Raw genomic sequence first — 27,840 nt, 5'->3', positions numbered from 1 at the left:
ACGATTTCAACGTGCCATTCCGTGCCATTGCCAGACTACATTTTATATCCTCTCTACTTCGACCATCATCAGTTATTTTATTCCCTAAATAGCAAAACTCCTTTACTACTTTAAGTGTCTCATTTCCTAACCTAATTCCCTCAGCATCACCCGATTTAATTCGACTACATTCCATTATCCTCGTTTTGCTTTTGTTGATGTTCATCTCATATCCTCCTTTCAAGACACTATGCATTCCGTTCAACTGCTCTTCCAAGTCCTTTGCTGTCTCTGACAATTACAATGTCATCGGCGAACCTCAAAGTTTTTATTTCTTCTCCATGGATTTTAATACCTGCTCCGAATTTTTCTTTTCTTTCCTTTACTGCTTGTTCAATATACAGATTAAATAACATCGGGGAGAGGCTACAACCCTGTCTCACTCCCTTCCCAACCACTGCTTCCCCTTCATGTCCCTCGACTCTTATGCATATGTACAGAATATTGTAATTCAGTACAGGGCTTTAAGAATATTGTAGTTAATATAGTGTGTTGAGCAGTCAACACTAAGCTTGTCTTTGTAAACGCTGAACGAGTAAAACTGCGTTCGTTGCCGCTCGGTTCTAGAACACAGAGGCGACCATGGACAGGGACTGTACAGTATTATGTTTGCGTAGGATGACAGCACACGGCTACAGCTGGCTGCAGCTCTGGGTCAGTGTGGCGGTGGGACAGAACAATAGTGTGGGGCGCCGAGGCAAGGCTAGGTCCAGACAGCGGCGGTCGATGGCGGTGCTCGCCGGAGACGTCGCCACCGCACGGGCAGAGCGGCCGTGCGCAAATACCGCACAGTGGCCAGCTCCGGCGGGCAACAAGCAGCTCCGCAGGTCTCCCTCACTGCTCCACCATCCGACACCTTCAACCACTCCTGAATTTTCTTCCCTCGCTCGCCTCCGGCGTATACTTACATGGTGCCACAGGAGGAATAGCCACAATTCGCGGATGACCGGACCGATCATTCGAAGCTGTAGTCTTAGTAAACACGGTCTCCAAAATACGTATATTAAGATCTAGGAGAATTTCTTCATTTTCACCAATGTGAAACGTCTCTCTCTTCTGGGGACATGTTCATACCTCTTACATTATGCATTTTAGAGCCCACGCTTACTAGACTTTTCTGCTTCGAATGATCGGTCTTGTCATATCCCTCAATACTGCCTATTCCTCCTGTGACACCTTGTATAATGCTCCAAACGTTCTTTCACAACCGTTAATATTAGAGAGTCGCCCAGAAAGCAACGCTCCACTTTTTTTTATCTCAGTCAACAACAACGTTGCGAATGCGTAACACTCGGTATGAATTATTTGAAGTTTCCCGATTGTGTGAATATTTCTGCCACTGCGACAGAAAGCTACAGCACTGTTTCAAAGTGGCGTCTGTAACTGACATCTGATTCATCACTGCGTAGAAAAACTTAAGGGACAATTCACAACAGTTTCTGTTAAGTCTATACAACATCTGCAGTCGACGGGAATACAGTTCGTCGCAAGGCACAGGGCACATAGGCTGAAGCCATCAAAAGGCAGATCGGCGGTGCTACTCCCGAGCATCGAGACAGTATCACTCGCCTGTTGGCGCTGCTGTAGTCAGTCGGCTAAGTATGGGTGCAGTCACCCGCACCTTGGATACTGAAAAGTGTGTGCAATATGGCTTTCCCATTGTCTTACAATGTAACACAAATCGTGTTGAAAAAAAAAATGTACTGAGGCGTTGCAAAGTTTCAGCAGTGAGGGGGAAAGCATCTTTTGCCTGGTTCTAACGGGTGATGAAACCTGGATTCATCAGTCGATGAAAATGAGTCATGTTCAGTCTCCAAAGATGAAAAAAAAAATCAAAGAAACTGCTTCCGCCAGTAAGATTACGATTACGGTCTTTTGGGACTGTACGGCTGTGTTTCACATCGATGTGATGACAAGAGTCAGTACTGTTAGTTTGGAACCATACGCGAACATATTAACCACATTTTATAAGCGTTTATGGTCTTTGGCACCATAAAATCCCAAGGAACGTTTTGACTCAGCATGATAACTCTCGGCCTGACAAGTTTGAGGGCTTCTGAACACCTCACGAAGACGTGTTGTACAATGTTACCTCATCTACCTTACTGCCCTGACCAAGCTCCCTTGGACTTCACGTGTTTGGGCTCAGTTCACCGGTTTGGAGTGAAAGGGACTAAACTGCAATGTGATCAGCACTGTCATCCGTTATGTGGCAAACCAGGAGTAATGGTCAAAGGAAGGAGCCAAAAGGGAAAACCCTGGAAAGCTTAAGTGTAATGAGCACAATACCACAATACAACAGAGAGATAAAGCCCAGAAAGAAGACAGCATAGACAAGTCGTTAGAAGATCAGTCAGGACAAGGCATTAAAACCGAAAAAGAATAAAGAGAATAAAATGGTGGAAAGGACACAGGACAGGCTGAGGCACCAGCTAGGGTCGCTAAGGGACCCTGGAAGGTGGTGGGGGCGAGGGGGGGGGGGAAGAGAGAGAGAGAGAGAGAGAGAGAGAGAGAGAGAGAGAGAGAGAGAGAGAGAGAGTGCTCCACCAACCCCACAGGCAGTCAACGACTCCAAAAAGCCCTAGCTTATGACGATGAATAGAAACCACCTTCGTATGCAAAATGTAACACCAGGTCAGACAAGTTGGCGTCGTCTGCTAGCACCAGAGGGAGCTTATCAGAAAGATTAAGATGCCAGCTCAAAGCAGCCAAATTAGGGCAGTCTATGAGTAAGTGGAGCACCGTCAGGCGGATTCCGCATCGGCAGTGAGGGGGATCCTCACGTCTGAGGATGTGGCTATGGGTCAGCCAAGTATGGCCAATGCAGAGTCTACAGAGTATGAACCATTCCCTGCAAGAAGCACACACAGGACACTGCCACGTGGTTGTCTCCTTAATCGTCCTCAGTTTGTTGGGGAGACCGGGGCAGACCATTCCGAGTTCCACACTTCCAGCAGTCTATGGCATACAAACGACCAAAGGTCCTGTTTTAAGACCCTCCCATTTCCAAAATCGGTGTTCTGGTGGCCAACTTGGCCAACCAGTCAGCTCGTTCATTTTTCGAAATCCAAACATGACTGGGGTCCAAAAGGAAAGGACTCGCCGCCTAGCTTGATGGAGGTCTGAGACAAGATCCTCGACAGCTGTAACCAGTGGGTGAGGAGAGTAGCACTGGTCTATAGCCTAAAGGGTACTCAGGGAGTCACAGCACAGTAAGACACTTGTCAGTACAAGAACGAACATGGATAAAGGCTAATTTAATGGCCATCATTTCAGCAGTGAAGACATTGCACCCGTTTGGCAGAGAGTGGAGTTTCCTACACTACGCATGTGTGTATGCAAAGCCTATTCGTGAACTGTTAAGCCACTGGTGAATACTGCTTCCGAACCTAGATACTTCTCGAGAACAGCCAAGAACAGGCGGTGAAAAATCGTGGGTTTAACGGAATCTTTTGGTCCAAAAGGGATTTCGAGGCAAATGCGAGGTCAGAATACAAGTCATGGGGAGCAGCTGCGATGTCTCCTTGACCAGAGGCGACAGTGGGAGAAAGTACAGTTCGAACAGAGACTCTCGAGGCGCTCAGCAATTTTAAACCCAGTTCTGGGTCGCCATTGTGGTAGGTGGAGCTCCCTTCCAGGAAAAAGGACACGGTAGTTGGGAAGCTCAGGGAAGTTACGAACGCTTATAGCGTAATTCCGCAGCTGTTGTTGGCGCCTGATAGGTAACGTGCGGACCCCAGCCTTTACTAGTAGGCTGTTCACAGGACTTGTCCGGAAGGCTCCTGTCGCAAGTCAGACCCCACAACGATGAATGGGGTGCAGTATCCGCAATGCTAAAGGTGATGCTGGCCCAAACTTGTTTGGGCATTAGAGGATAGCATTCCCTGAAGACATTGAGGAAAACGAGGTGGTGATTAGCATTGTGAATAAACGGCTCCCTGAACAGACCAGGAAGTCATACCGACAGGGCACACACGCTTTGTGTCTCGCTGGAGGAAGGCCACGGAACTGGTAGGAGATTACACGGAAAATTAGGGTGTGTACATAACACATCATTCTTTCGTGTGTGTAGAATGAACAACTGTTTAAGAACAAATGGGCACTACTTTCTGGGGGATGTTGGGACATAGAAAGACGTCGGTGTAGATGCTTCGAATTTGACATTTCTTCTGCTAGTGTCGGAATATTCGAACAACTGCGACATACAGAACCGCGGTGAACCATCAAAATGGCTTCTATGAAAGAAACTCGTTACAAACAACGTGGTGTGATTGAGTTCTTGGTTGCGGAAAATCGAACAGTGGTGATCGTTCGTAAGTATTTGTGTGCTGTGTACACTAATGGTTCAGTTTGTAGGAATACCGTTGGGGGATGGGTAAGGGTAGTTGAAGCATCCAGAAGTGCGAACGGAGCTCCACGATCGGCCATGTTTGCCTTCATCCCGTCGCAGCCACTGCTCCCGACATAGAGAATCGTAATGGCCTTATTATGCGTGCTGACTGGTACGTAACATCTCGACAATTTACTCTATAGCAGTGATTTCTCACCTGCGGGTAATTACCCCGTGAAGTGTAAAGTGTAATTTTCTGAGAGGTAAAACGAAAAGTTCAGTTGTGTTTCGGCCACGAAACTATTTTTTAAGGATCATTACCTTTTTTACTATTTTGTAGAAGAGTCAGATTACGTAAGTTACCAACACTTATATTTTTTATTTCAGAACTAGCACTAGCGCATGAAATGGTGTGGAGAACGTTACATCGTGCGAAACGAATGTATGCTCATCATCATATAGTCCACCACAACACACATACTTTCTACTTCGTGCCATTCCTGTGACAGTAAAATTGAGACATTTACTTCAAGTAAGTTTAAAATGTCATGAAAATGCCTTTTGCGAGTTGTAGACAGTTCTCGCAATACACCGGAAATTAGTCCATTAATCAGATCGCAGCAATAAACGATCTAATTGACAGCACAACACAACAGCAACTTTGAGAAGGTTTTTACAATGTTGTAGGGCCTACACAATAGGTTAATTTTGGATGGACTGCATAGTTATGGTGAAGCAAATGTCATTAAAGAAAGAGTAGTGCAGAGGAAGCATGTTATGCAACAAATGTCGGCTTTCAGCGTCTTTTCTGAGGAGGAATTCTAGGTTGCTGTGAAAATTTCTGCATCATTCGATAAAAAAAACAGGTTATTAGAAATAAGCGGTACAAAATGTCTCATTAGATCGAGCCTTAATAAAAAAACCTACAAAAATATAATTTATCTTTCAATATTTTAAAAATTAGGTCTTCATAGAGAATTATTTTGCATTTGAAAGTTTTGTTAGGGCCAATGTTGATGGTGTGGAGAGGGCCGTTACTTGCTAATCTCTCATTGCACTCAGGGTAATGGTATAAGAGGGGTTGGGAACTCCAGTGAGCATTCGGAAGCGTGCATGGTGTTATCTGAACGGGTCCCATAAAATCTCACAACAGACCACAAAGACCATTTCATCTGACCTGTTCGATCAGTTTGAGGCTAATGGAGAGGCCTCTCTGCCACGAATCATTACAGCTGGCGAAACCTGGGTGCATCACTTTCAGCCGGAATCATAAAGGCAGCGACTGGGTTGGGACTATCCACAACCACCAAAAAATAAGAAAAATGACGCTCACATGTGTGTGTGCCGTTTGCGACCGCTTCATTTGTTTGGCGACCAACCTCGATGGACGACAGGCCTACGGCTAATTTACTTTCTCGATATCTGAATGCGAGGAGTTTACGCAAACACGTTGCGAAGCACAAACGCCGTAACGTTAACATCGGGAAGCAATTCCCGTTAGTGAGTACGATCCAGAATGTTCTTTGTCTTGTTAACCGTAGCCAGAACGCATCATGTGAGTCATTGCTTGTGTCAAAATTCTTGTACAAAAGAGGTTATTTACCTGAATGATCAGCACCCGGGTGTATGGACGCGAAGTTTGGCATGTAATTAAATGTACTGCGCAGCTTTGTATTCACCAAGTTAAGCGCAGTTACATGCTAAAATTGAGGCGTAAATAGAAAAACAAGGTCTGTGAGGAAACGGTGATTGAACTAATAATCCCCTGAGTATCTTTCTGAAAAATCATTAACTGAGCTACCGAGTACTTGTCATGGAGTTTTCAACCTGACGTTTGCGGAGTCCGCCAAGACACTCGTCATCAAGCAAGATATGGCGGCAAGACAGGCGACACTACGAGGCAATATTTATAGAAACCAACATTGTGATTACTTCGAGCGATGTAGTCGTCATGTAACGGTCAACATCTCCACATGCTTTTATACGAGCATATCTTACTACGAAGTGGTGTAAAATTACTGTTTCACACGTGTAAGTGGAGAACACTTAAGGCAAGAGTCAACTGGATCATGGTAACTAACAGATGGTACACGAGTCCGAGGTATGGAGGTTTGTACGTCATTGTGAATCCCACGACAGCAGACACCATGATACTTAAAGTATGCACCAATGTACTGTACATTAAATGACAAAATCAATCATCTCAAAATAATATTTTATCTATTCCATTTTATTGCATTACTTTTAAATGTAATTTCGGTACATAATCTAACACACAACTTATTCTTGACAGGCGAAAAAATGAAGTTTCGGGTACGTGCAGAGGATATTTCATCGTTATTACCGAGAAGCGAGCAGCTGGCAGCAACCAAGCTACACGCGTAACGGTTCCCCGTTACTGCAGGTCCGGTTCCACTGCGGCCGCCGCTAGCCCAGGCCTTTGTCGACTTAGTAAATATGTGCCCTATTAATAGTACGACGGCAAACGTCGATGATAAATGGAATCGTGGCTAGACTAACACACGTAGAAAAGACGCACAGTAAGACCCATATATTCCTCCGAATGCGAAAATATTTTGTTAGCAGCCACCTACGAAGGGAAAAATTACCATCGCAATACAATAAGAAATCAGATCGCTCGGGAAGGAAGTAGTATTCATTTCTCCAGTGCGCTTTTTGAGAGCAGAACGGTAGAGAAATAGCTTGAAGGTAGTTCGAAGAAATTCTTGCCTGGCATTTAATTGCAAATTGCAGAGCAGCATGTGAATATAGAATATGGACGGCTTGCAACACTATCATGCAGGCTAATGAACACAGCGAATTTAACATTTTAAAAGAGGCGCAGTAAAAAAATAAAATTCCACTCCAACGTGCGAGGCATGTCCAGGATTTATTACAAGTACTCAACTGTTTAAAAATCAAATGCGCAATACACTCATGAAAAAAATGAAGTTTACAGATTTAAATCAAACACTATTACTCAGCGGTGTCGGCTTCGTTCTCAAGTGGTTTGACCGTAAAACAAATAAGAATGCTAAGAACAATCTTGCCAGCACCCTAGTAGGATCCTGCGCTGAGATCGTAACCTTATAGGTCACAGTTTTCTCTGTGTTGCAATCTTATACTAAAAAATTAGCCACTAGCGAGACATATTATCTGATAATACTCTTTTGAACCTGGAAGTGGGCTTCTGTGCTGTACCATGAACTGTCAACCAAATAGCCATATACCGGGTGATCAAAAAGTCAGTATAAATTTGAAAACTTAATAAACCACGGAATAATGTAGATAGAGGGGTAAAAATTGACACACATGCTTGAAATGACATGGGGGTTTTATTAGAACAAAAAAAAACCCGAAGTATTGCTAGACGCGTGAAAGATCTCTTGCGCCGCGTCGTTTGGTGATGATCGTGTGCTCAGCCGCCACTTTCGCCATGCTTGGCCTCCCAGGTCCCCAGACCTCAGTCCGTGCGATTATTGGCTTTGGGGTTACCTGAAGTCGCAAGTGTATCGTGATCGACCGACATCTCTAGGGATGCCGAAAGACAACATCCGACGCCAATGCCTCACCATAACTCCGGGCATGCTTTACAGTGCTGTTCACAACATTATTCCTCGACTACACCTATTGTTGAGGAATGATGATGGACATATTGAGCATTTCCTGTAAAGATCATCATCTTTGCTTTGTCTTTGTTATGCTAATTATTTCTATTCTGATCAGATGAAGCGCCATCTGTCTGACATTTTTTGAACGTTTGTATTATTTTGGTTCTAATAAAACCCCATGTCATTCCAAGCATGTGTGTCAATTTGTACCTCTCTATCTACATTATTCCGTGATTTATTCAGTTTTCAAATTTATACTGGCTTTTTGATCACCCGGTATGTATTGCCTAACCCAGCCTTTACCCTATGGGAAAAATGATGTAACCTGAAGATTATATCGCTGTTTTACTTTAGAACAAATTAGTGTGTTAGCAGTACTCTATTTTTTCCGTAATTAATCTGAAAGAATAATATATGCTGTCAGTTACTACGATGTGTTATTAGCTGACATATCTTCTGTACTTTCGTACGTTTTTGTTCTTAAAACCTCGTCCGATTTGTGACGTCATAACGGAAACAGTGGCCGCCTATGAGAGAGAGAGAGAGAGAGAGAGAGAGAGAGAGAGTCAGTCAGTCTCTCCCCGTGCGTGGCCTGCAGTGGACGGCGGTCCCCACGGCCGCTACTTTGCTCATCTGCTCCAATCTCCGCAGGGGTCACCAATCTGCTGCCCCTGCCCAATTCCCTAGCAGCCTGGCTTCTCAAGTGAACACCGCTTGGGAAAAGCTGACTCTGACGGTACATTTACCCTCGCGCCAGGGGCCTGTGATAGTACGAACGCAGCTGAACGCTGCTGAACAGGAAATTATAATACAAATAATAATCTGAGACGGAAACTATGTCGCTGCGACGTAATATGCAGCCTATAAGCCCACAATGTAATTTGGATACACTGAATCATCTGTATAACTGGCCATCAGAGTAACTTAAAATTGCATGAAAGTCAATTTGATACGTAAGTTGCATCGTGATCCTGAGGTAGGGCTTGTTTGGCGCCATGGCAATAGCGTCACAAGCCACTAGATTGACGTGATGATGACGGATGAAGCAAGGAGACAACATACACGCTTTGACAGCTACAGGTGGCGCTGTATGTTCTTACCTAGTGAAAGTGGCAACACATAAGCATATTCACAGGAATTGTGGATTTAGGATGCTATGTTGTTAATGGTGTCCTCATATTAACGACGTTTCAAATAAACTATTGCTACAGGTAATGGACAAAAATATGTAATCAGAAAGACAACACCTTACCATACCAAATACAGTGTAGGAAAACCGCTGTCATTCGAAACGGTTTCCAGTCGTCTCTGAATGGATAATTACATGTCCTGTGTGGTTTCCAAGGAAATCTTTTACCATTATTCCTTCTAAACAGTCGGCAGGTGATGGTTAAGTGATCATTGTAGCAAATATCAACTAACACCAGTATTGCTGGACCCTGTTTTGAACACAACCGAGGTAGTTCTTCCTGCAAGTCGGTCAGGGGCCTGAAGGTGGCGTAGTAAAACGGTGAAACAAGTTGCCAAATAAAATAGGATTGAAAATTGACGGCTGAAGGTATTTGACATCCTCTACCGAACAGTCGAGTCCCGCTACCATTTATAAAAAGATGGACATACAGAGAGTGGAAAATTCAGTTACCGATTGTGGAGGTGGATAGCGATCACTCTCCCTTCTATCCAAAGTAGGCCACGAGGCCTCAATAATATTGAGCCCTGCTGTATGTGGTTGCCAGGAGAGAAGCGACAATTCATCCTTGTGCTCATAAAGCCAGTCGTGGACGACGCGAGCTGTCTGAACAGAGAGGCCCTGCCGTCTTGGAACACAGCATCACTATTGGGGAACAGACATTGTATCCTACGATGGACCTGATTGACCAAAATGGTGACATAGTTCATTCTTGGCAAGAATGCAACCTTTCGGAGTAGCCATATAGCCCATAGAATACCAAGATGTAGCTGTCCAAATCTTCACGGCATCCCCGCCACGTTTCACTCATAGGTACGTAAACTTGGCCTAAAGTTGTAATACATCTAGATGATTACTCTGCTATTCACAATTAAGTGCCTGGCACAGGGTTAATGAAACCACCTTCAAGCTACTTCTCTACCGTTCCACACACTATTTCTCTATCACACCAATCACGAACAGCGCATGAGAAAACCGAACACTTGAATCATCCTGTGTCAGCGGCGATTTCTCTTAGTTTATTACGATGATCATTTCTTCCTAAGTAGGTGGGCACAACAAAATATTTTCGCATACGGAGGACAAAGCAGGTGATTGAAATTTCATGAAAAAATCTCGCAACGAAAAAACTCTTTTCTTAAGGACTGCCATCCCAATTTGTGTATCATACCCGTGGCACACACTGTTTCACGATAATACAAAACGAGCTGCGGGTCTTAACGTGTTCGATGCCCTAGGTCAGTCTTATCCGAGACCGATCCCAGATCGCACAGCAATATCCCGGAAGAGGGCGGACGAGCATGGTGTAAGCAGTCTCTTTAGTCGACATGTTACTTTCCTCTAAGTATTCTGTCAACAGAAAGCAGTCTCTGGTTTGTATTTTCAAAACATTTATCTGTGTGATCGCTTCAATTTAATTTATTCGGAACTGTAATCCTTAAATATTTAGCTGAATCTGGAGACTTTAGAATTGTATGATTTATCGTGTAACCGAAATTTAGCGGGTGAATATTTAAGCACTCATGTAGATGACTTCACACTTTCCATCGTTTAGAGTCAAGTGCCGCTTTTTGTACCATACAGGTATCTAGTGCAAACCATAATGCAGTTCGTTTTGATCAGCTAATGACTTCACAGGACGGTAAATGAGCAGCCGTCTTATGTTTGCAGTCATGCTGCCAAATTGCCTCCTGCAGATGGCCTACAACACTCCCTTGGGGGACGCCAGATATTACATCTGTTTTACTCGATGACTTTCCGTCAATTATTACGAAATGTCACATTCCTGACAGGAAATTATGAATCCAGTATGCAGCTAAGCCAATTAGGTTTACAATTTGATTAGAAGACGGTGCCAAAAGTCCTCTGGATGTCTAAAAATATGGAATCAATTTTACGTCCCCTGTCGATAGCACTCATTACTTCGTGAGAATTAAGAGGTAGTTGTGTTTCGCAAGATATATTTTCTGAATCCATGCTGGCTATCTGTCAATAAATAGTTTTCTTCGAGGTAATTCATAATGTTCGAGCACATTGTGTGTTCCAAAATCCAGCTGCAAATCGACGTTAGTGAAATGTGTGTGTAATTCAGCGGATTACTATTTCCTTTATTCGGTATTGGTGTGGCTTGTGCAACTTTCGAGTCAAAGGGCACGGATCTTTCTACGAGCGAGCGGTTATTTGTATTGGCAAGTCTGGAACTACTGTATCAGCAACTTGGCTGGTATACAATCTGGACCAGAGACCTTGCCTTTTTTACGTGTTATAAGCTGTTTCACTACACCGATGATTACTAAGTTTCTCACGTTGGCAGGTATTCTTGATTCTAAATCTGGAATATTTACTGCGTCATTCTTTTGTGAAGAAGTTTGGAAAACCGTGTTTAGTAACTGTTTTTCTGGCACTGTCATCAATGTCACCACAGTTGTTATCGTGCAGTGAAGGCATTAATTGTGTCTTGCCGCTGGTGTGGTTTACATACGACCAGAATGTCAGAATGTGTCATATTTCGACGGAGTTTCGTTGTGGCAACTATTTAAAAGCACATCGCATTGAAGGTAGTGCAAAATTTCGAGCTTCTGTACAACTTCGCCAATCTCGGGATTTTCCTTTTTTAAAAAAAAAATTGGCGTACTTTTTTCGTTGCTTTTGCAACAGTGTTCAGCTCTATTTTGTGTTCCATACCACTATATGGCTGTCCAATTCTTCACGGCACCCCTGTCATGTATCACTCCTGTGACGTAAACTGGGCTGGAAGTTGGAAACAATGTGACATTCACTCCTGAAGTGTCTTCTGCAGCTGCCGTCGGCCTATTTTTCGTCACAATCCCCTTCAGTGACGCTACACACACACACACACACACACACACACACACACACACACACACTCTTTCGCCAGTGTTGAGAGTTAGCGCATTATGTTCCTTCCCCTCTTCCTGAATGCGGCAGAACTCCTCGATGTGGTTCGTCTTTTAACACTTAACTAAAAGCTCAGCTACTTGGTTTCGGGAGCAAGAGCACCAACGATTTGCCCACGTTCCAAGTCAGTTAGCTCCGACATAATCTACACACAACTACTGACTGCGATTGACACTTCCAACGTGTTGAGGACAGTACAGGTTTCATTCGTGGTCTAATACAACAGTTCAACCGGCTGACTTGGTTATCATCTGCATTTACGTTCACGCACGCATTTCTCGCGGTGTTCCCAGATTTTCGTCTAATCCCTGTAGATCTCACTCGCTCCTGAACTTTTTCCCGAGGCTGATGGCCAGCATGTAGCTCCCACTGCTCTTTGTACACACTGTATTTTATGAGCACTCGCCGTACTCAAAGCCAATGTTTCAAGAACCCAAGTTGATACCAGAACGGCATAGGTATTGTATGTTTACCGGAAAATCTTTATTTGTCTCGATACACAATCTTTCGGATCGCTGTCCAAGTCATTTTTCACGGATTTTCTATCTTTTGGAAGGTTTTCCCTAGCTGAATTTTATGGCAAGAACAGATATATTCGGAGAATATTTCAATTGGACGTTTAGTCACAGAAAGGGAGTTCTCACTATTTTCTGTGTCTAGTGTACAAATCCACAGAAATCGAATACAAGAGGAATGATTAGCTGGCTACTTCATGCGAAGCAGCATCGCAGCGTATTCTATTTATGTAGTGTTAATCGGAGCTATGAGGCATAAGCCCAGCGGTCCGCCGTCGAAACCACATCCTTGTGATGACTTTTGGAGGAAGGCAATTCCTCCCCCCCTCTACACACACACACACACACACACACACACACACACACACACACACACACACACACACACACACACACACACGCGCGCGCGCGCGCGCGCGCGCGCGCAAAAGACCATGCCTAAAAGCGGGACCTCAACTGACGTAGGAAGAGAGCCAACCGTTCCTACTATTTCATTTTTTAAATTCATTTTCTGTTAGAAATTTCACAGAGAAGACAGTATTCGTAACGTATATCTGACGTACAACGTATTTCGAAAACATTCAAGTGTAAAGTACTTTTCTCCGCACAGTGTTTCTATACATTTACTTCACGGCTGACTTATTTGTACGTGTGGTCGGTGTATGAACGAGAGCGGCATAAATATTTATCGGGCTGTTTGGCACTGGTAAAGAAGAATTGTTCGTGTCGCCCACCTTTTTGGGTTCCGTGGGATAACTCGAGCAAGGTTATGGTCATGGAATGAGTCAGTACATAGTTCATGCAAATCTGGTTAGGTAATTTATAAATAAAGGAAACAATATAACCAATAAAACACGAAAAATATTGTAGGTGTACATGAAAAAGTTACACATTGCAGAGAAAATGTTCTGAACTACCCTACGGAACAGGAGTGTGCCACAAGGAGACCTTTCAGCGTGTACTCTAAGACGTGGATTTACCAATCAGTTTTTTGTTGTTTTTTTACAGTTCTCCAGGAATCATACTGAAAATGGAATCTGCTGAATACTGCTCACCTCCCTGCACTATGCTTAAGGAAACGTTAGCAAAGTGCAAATCGTTTTGTAGGTCTGGTGCTCATTGACAATGTTGCAATTCTTACTAATGAGTCAATATTCCCAACAACGAATCCTGTGACGGAATGTGTGTATCACGATGGCAAAGCTAGTTCGCGAACTTCGTATAGGCCGTTGTTCTGTGTCTCTCCTCTCCCCTCCCCTGCCCCCCCCCCCCCCCCGCCAAATCAGCCCATCTTTCTCTTTACTGTGTATATTATTGGTAAATGGACAGAGGTGGTCCGACATATGATACCACAGAAGATAATAGGATGAAAGTAACCAAAGTAAATTAGCCTTCGCGTTTCAGTGTGAGGCGATTCTTGCAGTACAAATGACAGTTCAGTTTCTGCACAAGACCTTTAACGTAGTACTTTATACAGGGTGTACATGAAGTCAGGGAATACTTTAATTATTGCACAAGAACTAAACATTGTACAGATGTCATACTCATTGCATTTTGAAGAGAAACTCTGGAAGGTTTTTTTTCCCCCCCTTCAAACATTCGATATGCGAACCATGAGTGGCCCGGCAGACGTCAATACGGTAATCGAATTCTTGCCATACCCGTCCCAACATGGCATCGTCGACAGTGGCAGTCGCTTCCCATACTCTCTCCCAGAGCTCTGCTACATCACGTGGTAGAGGCGGTACATACACCAGATCTTTAATGTGCCCCCACAGAGAAAGTCACACGGAGTAAGATCTGCTGACCGGGGAGGCCATTCCATGAGACAGCTTTCCCCTTCTGTAGCACGGCCGTGTTTGCGACGAGCGCTGACTATCGGCAAATTACCAAACTACGCTGTGGCGGTATATATGAAAAAAATTCAGAGTTTCTCTTAAAAATGACATTTATATGATATCTGTACAAAGTTTGGTTCTTGCGCAATTAATAACTGGAAGTGTTCCTAGACTTTATGTACACCCTGTACTTACGTCTGGCTCTCTCTAGGAACGTGGATGTCAGGTTACACCTCGGTATTCGACTCTCAGTCAGTCTTTTCATTATTCTCCAGTTATGACAGTTCTTTGCACGTATGAAAAATGACCAAATCCCACGGTCCGATTCTATATTACATTAAAGCCTCCTTGTAATTTCATTAGGTAAGTTGATTCAGTTTCGAACAGATGAGGCGGCACACCACCTACAACACCGTGTCTACTAAAACACCAGCAGGTTTAAATAAATCTTCGGGCTGAAGGCTGCTTCATGCTATACTGGATGCTTTCAAGTCCCTAATAAAAAGCAGTACTTCTGTTCAATTGATTCGCTATGTCCTTGCGGGCCGCACGAAGTACGTGGTATTTGATTTACCGAAAGACTAGAAAAATGTCGTTCAAGTCGCCGACTACATAACTTTGTTATACAGAGTACATCGTAATTTTAAATCATTGGACTGACAGGGGAGGGTTGGTGGCGGTAAATGAAATAACGTTTAATGTTTCTGTCTGTAGCTGCTGCAAAAACGAATTATTTTGCAAAATCGTCTGTCTGCTGTTCTGAAGAGTGCAGAACGCTACTTGCAAGATATTTGTACTCGCATTTACGTTGCTATTGCCAATGGCCGGTGTACGACGTCTGTGTGCTCCTTCATTCATAAAGTGCCGAGCGTAAAAGATTGCCCACAGCAACTACTAGTTCGTATTTTAACTTATTTGGGGAAGTAGTGGAGCACCTAAATAACGATGTATAATTATTACACACGAATAATGACTAAGTCGTGCACTGATGGAATTTACCATACGGTTCAAAGATTTAACGATTTAATTACATGGTCTTATGCAACATTTCTGTTTTATGATAGATCCACAGCTCATGCCAGCTAAATGTACTTTAAAAATTGGAATTGATATCGTTTCATTAAATTAACGTTTGATTAATTTTAAAAATACGTCTATATAAATTGATAATGCTTTTTGTACCGTTATGACAAAGATACGTTTACAACATTCAGGGGCCTGAACATGGTGAGCTGAAGGTGTCATCTCTTATCTCATCCGAAATCTTTTTAGTGTCTTCATGTATTAGAGATATTACGAGGTTTGTGAGAAAAGTGATGAGACATTTTTATCCACCTAAGTTTTTATGTTTTTCAAACAACAATATTGTAGTTCCCTTCGACAGCTATACACCGACAGAGCCGTCGTTCCCAGACTTGGTAGCAGCGCTGAAGGGCTTCAAAGGGTAAGGCCTTTAACAAGTCGGTCACATTCACTTGAATGTTTGAGAGTGGAGTCCCAAAATTACGTCTTTAAGACATTTTTCAATTTCGGGAAGAGAAAAGAAGTCTCATGGACTCGGATCGTGTGAATAGGGGGTCTGTGGAACAACAAGAAAGCCTTTGAGATAAAAAAAAAAATCCCGTGATGGAAGTGGAGGGTTGTCATGATGCAGCATCCATTTGTCTGCAATGTCCGGTTTCCTCAGCCTTTCAAGAATATCTTTGTAGCATACTTGGTTTACAGTTTGCCTGCAGGAAATGCACGACACACTTACGGAAAAAATTACTCATCAGTATTGTTCTACTCTTATTTGCTCATTGGAGTTTTTTCGGTCAAGGAGACGTCTCATTGTTCCACTCCCCACTTCGCTGCTTTCTCTCAGGATCGCACTCAAGAATCCAGGATTCATCAGCTGTCGTCACATGACTGAACCATTCGCGGTCACTGGAAATCTTCCGAAGAACATTAACGCACGTGTTTCTTCGAGTGTCCTCCTGATTGGCTGCAACGTTCGTAGACACGATTTTGGCGCAAACCTTTCGCCTGTGCAAATCTTCAGTCAAAATCTGATGTACGGTGAAAGTGTAAGTTTCACATGTCACTAATCATCCTTAATGTTAAACGTAGGTCTGATCTCAAGAGGACGCACAAGGCCGACGTCTTCGTTGATTTTTGAAGTTGAAGGTCTCCCTAAGAGAAAGTCATCTGCAACGTGTTTCCGGCCTTCTATAAATGATTTGCGTCAGCGAAACTCCTGTGCTCTTGAAAAGGAATGTTCCCCGTGGGACTGCTTTAACTTTTCGAAGGTCTCACTCGCAGATTCCTCAAGATTAACACAAAACAAGATGGCATAACATTGTTCTAAATTCTGCTGTTCCATTTTCGTGAGACACGACGAAAACACAACTTCACTGAAACTGAGTATCTGGAAGGTATGATTACACCAGTCTACACAAGTAGAACACAGCCTTGCCAGATTGCTCGCAGTTTTTCGGTCTCATCACTTTTCTGACCCACTTCGTAAACAGGCGTGAACTGATGCACCTGTAGGGTGAGGGTGTTTTAGTGATTAAGAGATCTGGTACTCACCTCATCGGTAACCTGTCCAGCCTTGAGCTGGAGTTCCTGGAGTTCTGATTTTGGCCCATCTGGGACCGGGGCGGCGGCTGGAGCAGGCATCGTTCAGCGGGTCTGCAACACACAAGGGAGGGGAGCTAGTTGAAACACGGGAAACCTCCATCAAGTGTGTTAAGCGATGCCGCTGCCTGATGGCGCGCGCGCGCGCGCGCACACACACACACACACACACACACACACACACACACACACACAAATTTGTTTACACTCAGTTTATAAACGTACGCAGTGGTAGACAGTGCGCTGTGAGAGCGTCTTATTTTCTTTCACAAAGTTGTCACACGAGGCCATAAATACAGTGCCTTGTTTCTGAAACTACGTATTTCGTTACTTTTGAGTTCAGAACCGGGCGGCTTTACTCCGCTCTTACAGAGGACAACATTCTGAACATCACTCGGAAGACGGAATTTCTGTAAAGTGAATTTTTCTCATGGAAGCGCACAAGCACACACCCACACCCACGAGAAATTTTCCTATGAGCAAGATACCAATCCATCACTCTTAACTCTACATCCATATGACGCAGCACTTCATATTTCTAAGTAGAGTTGTAAAACCACCGTAGGTCATAAGTAAGCGTAGACTACTGTAATTTTTCTAGTAGCTTTACTCAATGTTGTACCCTTATTACATATACGTTGTGTGTTGCATACGTATTGGACGTTAACTCCTAACGATCGCTTTCTTTATGTATGTATGTATGTGATCAATATCTCACTAGATTCTCCTAAAAACTTGAAGTGGTGAAGCATCTAGGAACTGAGTGAGGATACGTAACGGTCCAAGTAACCTACGCCACATTTTTCTCCTATACAGTTCTCCATTGCCTATTATTCAAAAGTAAACAGTATTTATGGCAAAACTGAAATTTTCAATGCTTAATTCAGGTTTTATTCGAAAATAGTTGATTTGTAACGTGAAATAAGAAGGATGTTATTGTAAATATAAAGAAAACAATACAGATCTATCATATAGTTCCAGGAATCGCAATTTCCTCAAAAATAAAGAGATAAGATACAAAACTCGGAAAGCAAAAGTATCAAACATCGCTATAATACTTCGACAAAGTTTTAACAAGTTTCTGCTATTCATGAACAACTTTCACATTCATCAATAATGACAGGACACTCTTGCCTTTGACCCCAATGAAAAATTTCTACTGAGTACGAAATAATAATAATAATAATTATTATTATTATTATTATTATTATTATATAAATGTTTGTGCATGTAAGCTGTTGAGGGTTGATTTTGGGGAGACCAAACCGGGAGGTCATCGGTCTCATCGGATTAGGGAAGGAAGTCGGCCGTGCCCTTTCAAAGGAACCATCCCGGCATTTGCCTCAAGCGATTTAGGAAAATCACGGAAAAACTAAATCAGGATGGCCGGACGCGGGATTGAACCGTCGTCCTGCCGAATGTGAGTCCAGTGTGCTCACCACTGCGCCACTTCGCTCGGCGCACGTAAACTGTGCCAGCGGCCTTGCTGCAATGGTAACACCCGTTCCCGTCAGATCACAGAAAATGCATGGTCGGGTTCGGCTAGCATTCTGACGAATGATCGTTCGGGCCTGCCACGAGCTGTTGGCAGGCGAGGTGCACTCAGCTCTTGTGAGACCAACTGAAGGGCTACTTGACTGATAAGTAGCGGATCCGGTCACGGAAACTGACAACGGCCTGGACAGCGATGTGCTGACCACATCCTCTTCCATATCCGCATCCAGTGACGGCTATCGGCTGAGCATGACTCTGCGATCGGTTGGTACAGTTGGGCCTTCAGAGAGCTGTTCAGACGGACACTTAAAACTGTTCTTTCATCAAAAGTAACTGCTTTGCTTACATAAAAGCGCCAATACAATTTATATTCTGTGAGGATATAAAATACACAGTGGACTAACGCTGAATGAAAACAAATAACCGAACAAGGAGATAAAGGGAAGTCGTCGGTTCCCTGTCTCTACTACACCTTCATTTATTTTTACTACACCTTCATTTATTTTTCTTTCGCTACCAATGTTAACGGTAATCCTACCACCTATTACGTCATTCATGCAGTATACCAAACATGCCGAACTGTATTTTTGGTAGAGCGCAACTGTAGTTTTGAGCAATAACATTTAGTGAGCGTGTGCAGACTATCAGAATCATACTGACAATAACGTATTTAGACATCTGAACTTCTACAACTACTGTTATCTGTGTTTGATATTTCAATATTTTCTACACTACGTTGGCATGAGCCCCGAAAAAAAATCAATTTTAATAACTGTATACCATAGGAAAGTAACATTCATGAAATAACTGTACCTACGACTCAGTAAAGTTTCCGCCAAATTATACTACGTATTACGTAAATTGGATCCTACAGAGTAATATACGTAACAGAAGAAGCGATCAGATGTAACTAACGAAGTAAAGAGCCAAAAGCTCATAACAACTGACCGCCCCCATACTGAACGCGGTAAGATAAGTGGATCAAACGGCAGTGCATTGGCGGAGCTGTCATTTGTTCTCAGGTGCTTCATGTGAAACGCTGTGCTTTGTGATTACGCCCGAACGACGGCTATGACTTAGAACACGGAATGGTTTCTGAAATAGAGAATTCAATATTCCGAAATCTGCAGTGTCAAGAATGTGCCGAGAATACCAAATTCCAGGCACAGACCTCTCACCACGGATAACGTAGTGGACGACCGAGGGCAGCGGTGTTTGGGTAGAATTGTCAGTGCTAACAGATAAGCAATACTGCGTGAAATAACAGCAGAAATCAATGTGGAACGTACGACGAACGTATCCGTTAAGGCAATGCGGCTAAATCTGATGTTAATGGGCTACGGCAGCAGACGACCGAAGTGAGTGCAACACTATGAATCGCCTGCTGCGTCTCTACTGGGTTAGTCACCGTATCGGTTGGAGTGCGGGGCAGAACCCATGAAGCCATGGACCTAAGTTGCCAACAGGGCGCTGTGCAAGCTGGTGATGGATCCATAATGATGTGGACTGTGTTTACACGGAATGGACTGGGTCCTCCGATCCAAGTGAACCGATCACTGACTGGAAATGTTTATGTTCGGCTACTTTAAGCCCATGAAGAGCTGCAAATGGTCTCCATGTTCCCAAACAACGATGTGCCATGTCACCGGGCCATAATTGTTCGTGATCGCTTTGAAGAAATCCTGGACAATTCAAGCGAATGGTTTGGCCACTCAGATCGCCCGACATCAATCCTATTGAATAATCGAGGAGTCAGTTCGTGCACAAAATCGTCCATCGGCAACACTTTCGCAGTTATGTACGTTTATAGAGGCAGCATGGCTCAATACTTCTGCAGTTGACTTCCAACGATTTGTTGACTCCATGCCACGTCGAGTTACATCACTGCGCTGGGCAAAAGGAGGTCTGGCACGATGTCAATAGGTTCCCACGCCTTTTGTCACTTCAGTGTATAGGCGAATTAGAAATGAATAGGGAGCGGTTCTAGCCACGATACAGGCCGCAAATGGAGAAATACACTGCCATAAGCGACACTGACACAGGCCAGATTGTTATGGCCCTGCTCCTGGGAAGGAACATCTCGTAAACGGCAGATCTTCACTGGCTGTTCATGTGCTGAAGTCTCGAGTATCTACGGGAAGTGGCTGAAGGACGGTAAAACCATAAGTAAGCGTCCTGGTGTTTGAAGATTACGTCTCATCACTGACCGTTGATGTCGGTGGGTACCCCGTTCCGTAAAGCAGGATAGACAACGATCTGTGGCAGATCTCACGGCGGAGTACAATATTTGTGAAGGCTAGGATTGAGATATCTAGCTGCGACCTCGGCGGGACACTGAGAAAGGGATGTAGAAATGAAGTAAATAAATGTAATATTACTTTTTACTTAGAACACAATTACATGGAACTTTTTGCGACAGAAGTAGTTGATATATTTTTGGGAAAGTGTCACCTTTTTGAGAAAGTCTCTTTCCCCTTTTGCGTATTTATAGAACTCCATTCAAGTCAGCTTGTAGTTACATTGCCAGTTTAAGTGTGATTCCACAGCCCTGACAACAGTCCATTTCTTTCATCGGTCCACTGAGCCGACATCAGCGAAAACACACTTTCCACAGTGGCGTTGTGCGCGGGAATAGGAAACAAATATTCGCATAATTGTAGCAGTTGATATTTGCGTTCAGCATATTAGGTTTCCTCAAGAAAGTAAATCCACCTTCCTTTCACCGATCGTTTAGACTTCCATTTTTCCGAATCAAACTTAGTTTCTAAAAAGCTCTTCAGATTTTATATATATATATATATTAGTTTATCGAGACAAGAACGTCGGTAACGAGGACGGTCCCTACATATCGGGACGGATGACGAATCCAGTGAAGGCTCCAGTGTTTCGGAGCACACCGTTATGCGCACGTTGTTGACGATAGTACTCTACAGTGTTCTACAGCTACGTGTTTCTGCGTTGACAGATACGTCAACGGGCATGGGACCATCTAGATTAGACATCTGGTAGGATGAGACCAGTTTCTTGTTAAACATGCTAATAGTCGATTCCGGCTACTCCATCATCTGGCTCGAAACATGTACCACGCTAGGGATGTAGGCTGGTATGGGCAATAATATGCTATGAGGGACATTCACATGTGCTACCGTGGTTCCTATGGCAGAAATCTAAAGGAACTTGGCAGCTGTAGACTACGTGGGCATTACTGCTGACCACCTACATCCCTTCATCCTTTACGTCTTCCAAAACAGTGGTGACATTTTCCAGCACGGTAACTGTCGGAGTGTCAGAATCGTGTTACTGTGGTTTGAGGACCTTGATAGTGAACTCACGCTGATGTCTTGGCTACCAAATTCGCCTGATCGGAAACCAATGGAACACATCTGGGACAGTACTAGGCGCCATCTCCATCCCCACAGAACTACCGACGTGACCTATGCGTCAACATCTGTGCCACATACCTCCGAAAATGTGGAAAGACCTTGTCAGATACACGCCTTTCAGAATCCCTGCTGAACTGCATTCCAAATATGAACCAACACGCTATTAAACAGGTGATCATAACGTTTTCGCCTACAAGTGTAGATCGCATAAAGGATAAAAATTCAATGACAATCGTACCGTTTACAGCAACAAAGTACATTGTTGACTGCAGTGGGCACTGGAGCACTGAGAACAATATGTATCCCACTGTTTCTAAGCAACAAATAATTGAAGGCTTTTATACTTTGTCATTTCTACGTTACATCAGCTCATCTGGATATTTCATTCAATACGCAAAACAATTGCACATGTCGGCATGGGTGACTTAACATACTTTTTAACTAAAATTTTCGGTACTATTTATTTACACTTACTGTACTCTAGGATTCATACTCAGGATGGCGAGTTGTGTGTTAATCCAGTTATACGCTACACTTATTACATGATGATAGCAAAATACATCTTCTCAACACTGTAGTCCAAATACTGTGCTGTGCATCGACAAGAATGACTACTGTTTGAGAGGTGATGTCCCACAATTCAGATGGAGTGATTCAGGAAACGTAAATAGAAAACTTGAAATATTTAGTTCCCAACGACAGTTCATTCCACAAACGAGTAACTTTGCCGCTACGGAAGGCAAGACAAGGCAGCGCCATACCACCACTTACAGCCACGACCATGGCTTGTAGTTGCCGATCAACCCAATCTTCCACTTGAAGACGGCCTTTTCATTTAGAATTCCGTACGTAGTTCACAAAATATATTATATATTCTCAACACACATATTACAGACGATATATTTAAGGAATCACTTAAGAGCGATTTCTGGTACAATTTCACTGCACATTTACAGATGAACGTTCTTATAACGACGTCGGTTCCAACGACAACTCTGTTATGAAGTCGTGGTTTCTGTGATACGGCCATATTCCTCGTAAATAACATACATACTTAATACTTATATACACGTGTACCCCGTAAGTAACGTCATTTTCAGCCTCTGTTGGCAACAAGATTTTTCACGAATCAGTGTACTGTAGAAAGAAATCTGTTGTTGTCAGATGGCAACCTTGCATATTATTCTCTCTGCCTTTCCGTCAACAATAGGTGTAGTGTAGACTCCTTACCTAATTGTTACCCTAGCGCTCCCATACTAAAGTAATGGTGACAATTTGTTACGAAGTGTTTTAGAACAGCATGGCCAGTAATACAAAAGTTTTAACAGTGGAGGAAACAGTGAAAGTGATTCAAGAAATCGAGGATGGCGCTGAAAAGGTTGACATGTGTGGTCAATTTGGCCTTGTAAATTCCACTGTCCAAACGATTTGGAAGAACAACGAAGAAAATAAACAAAAATGAACAAAATGGATCAAACATTAAGTGGTTACGAAAAGGTGAACGGAGCGACGTGGATGATGAGATGCTTACGTGGTTTAAGCAACAGAGGAGTATCAATTTACCCTTTAGTGAAAGAGAGAGAATTTGCCAAGAAATTAAAAGATGAGGAATTTATGTGCAGCAATGGCTGTCTTTACAGATTCGAGCAACATCACGGCATTACTTTTGGCAAAGTGAGCGATGAAGCCACCAGTGTGAATACCTGAACAATCAACTATGGCTCAGGAATGCGGACTGTGATATCTCTAACCTTCCTTTGTTACATAAGTCGTTACGTGGGGTCCAGTGGATCACCATGATGTGTTAATGTTGCTATACACGTGTTATGTTAATAACTAGGTCACTTAATACAAAATAATGTGAAGGCAACCATTTAAATTATGACACTGAATCAATAGTTATTTGAAGAAATAATACATTTTATTATGTTACAAAACCGGTAATACCTACAGTTACGTTTACACAATATAAAATGAACATTCGATGGTTTAACAGTCTTCTTCTGATGGCTCTTAGCATTTACCTTTCATACACCGATGGCAGACAGTAAGCAAATCGATTTATTACATCTTTATTTCTAGGGCAGATGATGCACCTCCTTTTCGCAGTTGGCGCTTCTTGTGCTGTTTTGTCACTGACACCAGGTGTTGATCTACTCATTTTTGCTGTTCTTTGGCGAATTTCTCTGGGTAAGCGATCCAATATTACCCTCTTCTTTGCTGCTCTTGCACCAAGCCGAATCCGGTTTCCCAAAGAAATCCCCTCCTTGTCTTTTATTTTCAGGATTATTACTTCTGAAAATTGTAACACTATTGAATCCAGCTAGATCAGCTACGCGAAAAAATATCGTCGGCGGCTATCTATTGCACCTCCTTGAAGTTGATTACGTGGCATACAACTTGTCCATCGTATCACCCTCCCCCTCCCCCTTTTCGGTCGTTGCAGAAAGTGATTATGTTTGGTGTCTTGTTTACACCGGAGGCAGCGTCTACTGACGTGTCTTCAAGGTGCGTACAAGAAATCAACAGTACATCTGTGTTCTTCGGGGCACTGGAGAACAAAGTGAAGTCATTTTGAAAGCCAAATATTGTGAGTGACAGCGTACCGACAGATGTCACGTTTTTCTCCAACAATCTTAGGAGAAAAGGAATACCATAAAACCAGTTATGTTCCTACCTGTGCCACTCAGTGGTTCTATCAGTCTGATAACCACACAACTGCGGAGGTGGAAAACTTGTGTGGAACACTATGTTGATTTCCAACATAAATCTCAATGGAAACAGTGTACCAAGTTTTCGCTTCTGTTAAAGAGAAGACTTTGAGGTCATACTTGGCCGGTTTACTCAGCAAATACTGTCGAAAAATTCAGCAATCTCAGAATGGAACAACCTGCTCATCTACTGTCAAATATTCAAAAGATATGTAATTGACTCTGCAGTTGCGTATTAAATGTTCGAATATAGCCCGGACCGATACCAGTTTGTCTTGTTTATGCTGTGGTCGGTAGTTAGACATCTTACTACATTTACCTGTGAAGAAACTGGTAACGATTCAGAATGATTGTGATGGAAAAGCTTTAATTCCCACTCTCGGTATATTCAACAAGTCTGGCAAGTTTCGGGGCCTTGAGCGAATAAGTATTGCTACACTCTGAAGTCAAACTATGGCTTTTTACTTCGGGTATCATAAGTCGAACACGCAATCCTGTCATTTTTATTCTTTTCTTCGTCTTTATAAATTTTTATGTTTCTACTAGCTGTAATAGCACTATTAAGTGTGGTGTCTATTAGCGCAGGGAAACAATCATTGGGATATTTATGAGTCTTTGCCGATCCCTTTCTTCCATGAACATGAATGATATTTCTCGTTCTAGTTTTGGCACTGATTGGCAGGAACCATCCTCCTTTGTGTGTTCTTGTCTTCACCTATGAAAAAATTAGACAGGTCTGAATCTGAACCATCTGAAGCACCGGGCTGCTCACTAGTGGTATTATTATCAGACTCGATACAGTGGTCTGACACAATCAGGAGACAATCCATCTATAGAGGCATCTTCATCTGGAACCACGTCAATTAAGCAATTGCATGCGTCTTCTTCCATCACCTGCTAAAAAAATAGAATCAATTAATGACAATTCCAAAAGCTTCAGACTGATAGGAAAGTGTGAGTATGCGAATTTACAACTATTTGTTAGGCACTATGTCGTAACGGAAGTTTTGACGTGGGGGTCTAGGAACTGTCAAACGCTACCAACGTGTGTCAACGAAGACGGAACTGAGGAGAAAAAATTGCTCGTAACAGGTAAATTAAAAATTCGTAGGTGTTTTAAGCATGTAAAAATCTGCCAGTGCATTAAAATGGTAATAAAAGTCCAGGATGACCTCCGAACTCTTTGAAGCTGAAATGCGTAGGGGCCGTGAGCCTAGAAGTCAGAAAACGAAGATACTAGTTATTGTTGACAACTGTGCGGCACATCCTGCACACTCTGGTCTGCAGGTTATTAAGCTTGTTTTTCTTCCTGCAAATACGACAAGCTTATTGCAGCCCATGGACCAAGGGTAATTAGGAGTCTGCATTACCAAAGCTTGGAGCCGGGTCACAGCCCAAACCACCAAGAACTATTTCCATCATGCGTGAATCACAACTGAATTAACAAATGCCGCAGAAGCTGAAGAAACGTTCGATGACACTGATGATCTGCTGCTGTCTGCATTGCTGCCAGAGATCAATTTTGATATTCTCAGTCAGTGTGACTATGAAATGCATGCAACAATCGAGGAACTTTTTACAACCGAAGCGCAAACTGCAGACGAAATTACAAATGAAGTGAAGAATCATGGCCACAGTGAGCATGGAAGTGAGCGAAGGAGATGAAGACGAAGAAGAAAGAAATATGGTGCTTGTCCGTACGGTGAGTGACGCATTAGAAGCGATTAGAATTGTTAACAAGTTCTATGAATATAGGGGAGGGAGCAGTGAAATTGCAAATGAAATAATGAATACTGAACGTAATAGTAAGTTTGGTGGGTATTTGACATAATGCTGTACGTATTGTATTCATGTAAGCTTAAGAGTGAATAATGTATGTAAAACCAAACAACGCTAAATAAATTTGTTCTTTTCCATTTGCCACCACAATAGGCTGAAAAATGCGAATTCTGTTACAACGACACTCTTTTATAACACGATTTTCAAGGTCTTCTGAATGATGTTATAGCCAGGTTTCATTGTATTCTCACGAAATTCGCGAACAGTGATCAGTCAAAATTTGTAAACAATAGAAATAATGAACCGAAACCTGCCCTCGTTAATCTTTACCAAAAGGCCTATCCTTTTGTAAACAGACGGAGAATTAAAAAATCTGATCACTTAACGACAAACTATTGAGATAATATTGAAAATAAAATGGAATTTTGTCTTACAACTATTTGTAGTAGTAACGCACATAACTGGAATTCGATGCTTATGCTCTGGGGTATGCACGTGGAGATAGAGGGGGAGAGAGAGAGAGAGAGAGATAGAGGGGGGGGAGAGAGATAGAGGGGGGGAGAGAGAGAGAGAGAGAGATAGAGGGGGGGAGAGAGAGAGAGAGAGAGAGAGAGAGAAAGGGGGGGAGAGAGAGAGAGAGAGAGAGAGAGAAAGGGGGGAGAGAGAGAGAGAGAGAGAGAGAGAGAGAGAGAAAGGGGGGAGAGAGAGAGAGAGAGAGAAAGGGGGGAGAGAGAGAGAGAGAGAGAAATGGGGGGAGAGAGAGAGAGAGAGAAATGGGGGAGAGAGAGAGAGAGAGAAATGGGGGAGAGAGAGAGAGAGAGAGAGAGAAAGGGGGGAGAGACAGAGAGAGAGAGAAAGGGGGGAGAGAGAGAGAGAGAGAGAGAGAGAGAGAGAGAGAGAGAAAGGGGGGAGAGAGAGAGAGAAAGGGGGGAGAGAGAGAGAGAAAGGGGGGAGAGAGAGAGAGAAAGGGGGGAGAGACAGAGAGAAAGGGGGGAGAGACAGAGAGAAAGGGGGGAGAGACAGAGAGAAAGGGGGGAGAGACAGAGAGAAAGGGGGGAGAGACAGAGAGAAAGGGGGGAGAGACAGAGAGAAAGGGGGGAGAGACAGAGAGAAAGGGGGGAGAGACAGAGAGAAAGGGGGGAGAGACAGAGAGAAAGGGGGGAGAGACAGAGAGAAAGGGGGGAGAGACAGAGAGAAAGGGGGGAGAGACAGAGAGAAAGGGGGGAGAGACAGAGAGAAAGGGGGGAGAGACAGAGAGAAAGGGGGGAGAGACAGAGAGAAAGGGGGGAGAGACAGAGAGAAAGGGGGGGAGACAGAGAGAAAGGGGGGGGAGACAGAGAGAAAGGGGGGGAGACAGAGAGAAAGGGGGGAGAGACAGAGAGAAAGGGGGGAGAGACAGAGAGAAAGGGGGGA

General features: G+C 43.3%; 1 protein-coding gene across 4 annotated transcripts in view; it reads right to left on the bottom strand.

The window, feature by feature from the left end:
• The window catches only part of LOC126468704 (synaptosomal-associated protein 25), a 411,734-nt gene that overhangs the window by 190,866 nt on the left and 193,028 nt on the right, over window positions 1-27,840 (bottom strand). For all 4 annotated transcript variants that reach the window (XM_050096572.1, XM_050096571.1, XM_050096573.1 and 1 more), the window contains one exon: window positions 17,013-17,114. In XM_050096572.1, the coding sequence (XP_049952529.1) occupies window positions 17,013-17,102 (90 nt within the window). In that variant the 5' untranslated portion in view covers window positions 17,103-17,114. The remainder of the gene's footprint in view (window positions 1-17,012; window positions 17,115-27,840) is intronic.

This window comes from Schistocerca serialis, chromosome 1 (genome assembly GCF_023864345.2).
Source record: "Schistocerca serialis cubense isolate TAMUIC-IGC-003099 chromosome 1, iqSchSeri2.2, whole genome shotgun sequence".
Taxonomy (NCBI): domain Eukaryota; kingdom Metazoa; phylum Arthropoda; class Insecta; order Orthoptera; family Acrididae; genus Schistocerca; species Schistocerca serialis.
Note: the sequence above shows the minus strand (reverse complement) of the source record. Positions and strands in the feature narration are given on the sequence as shown.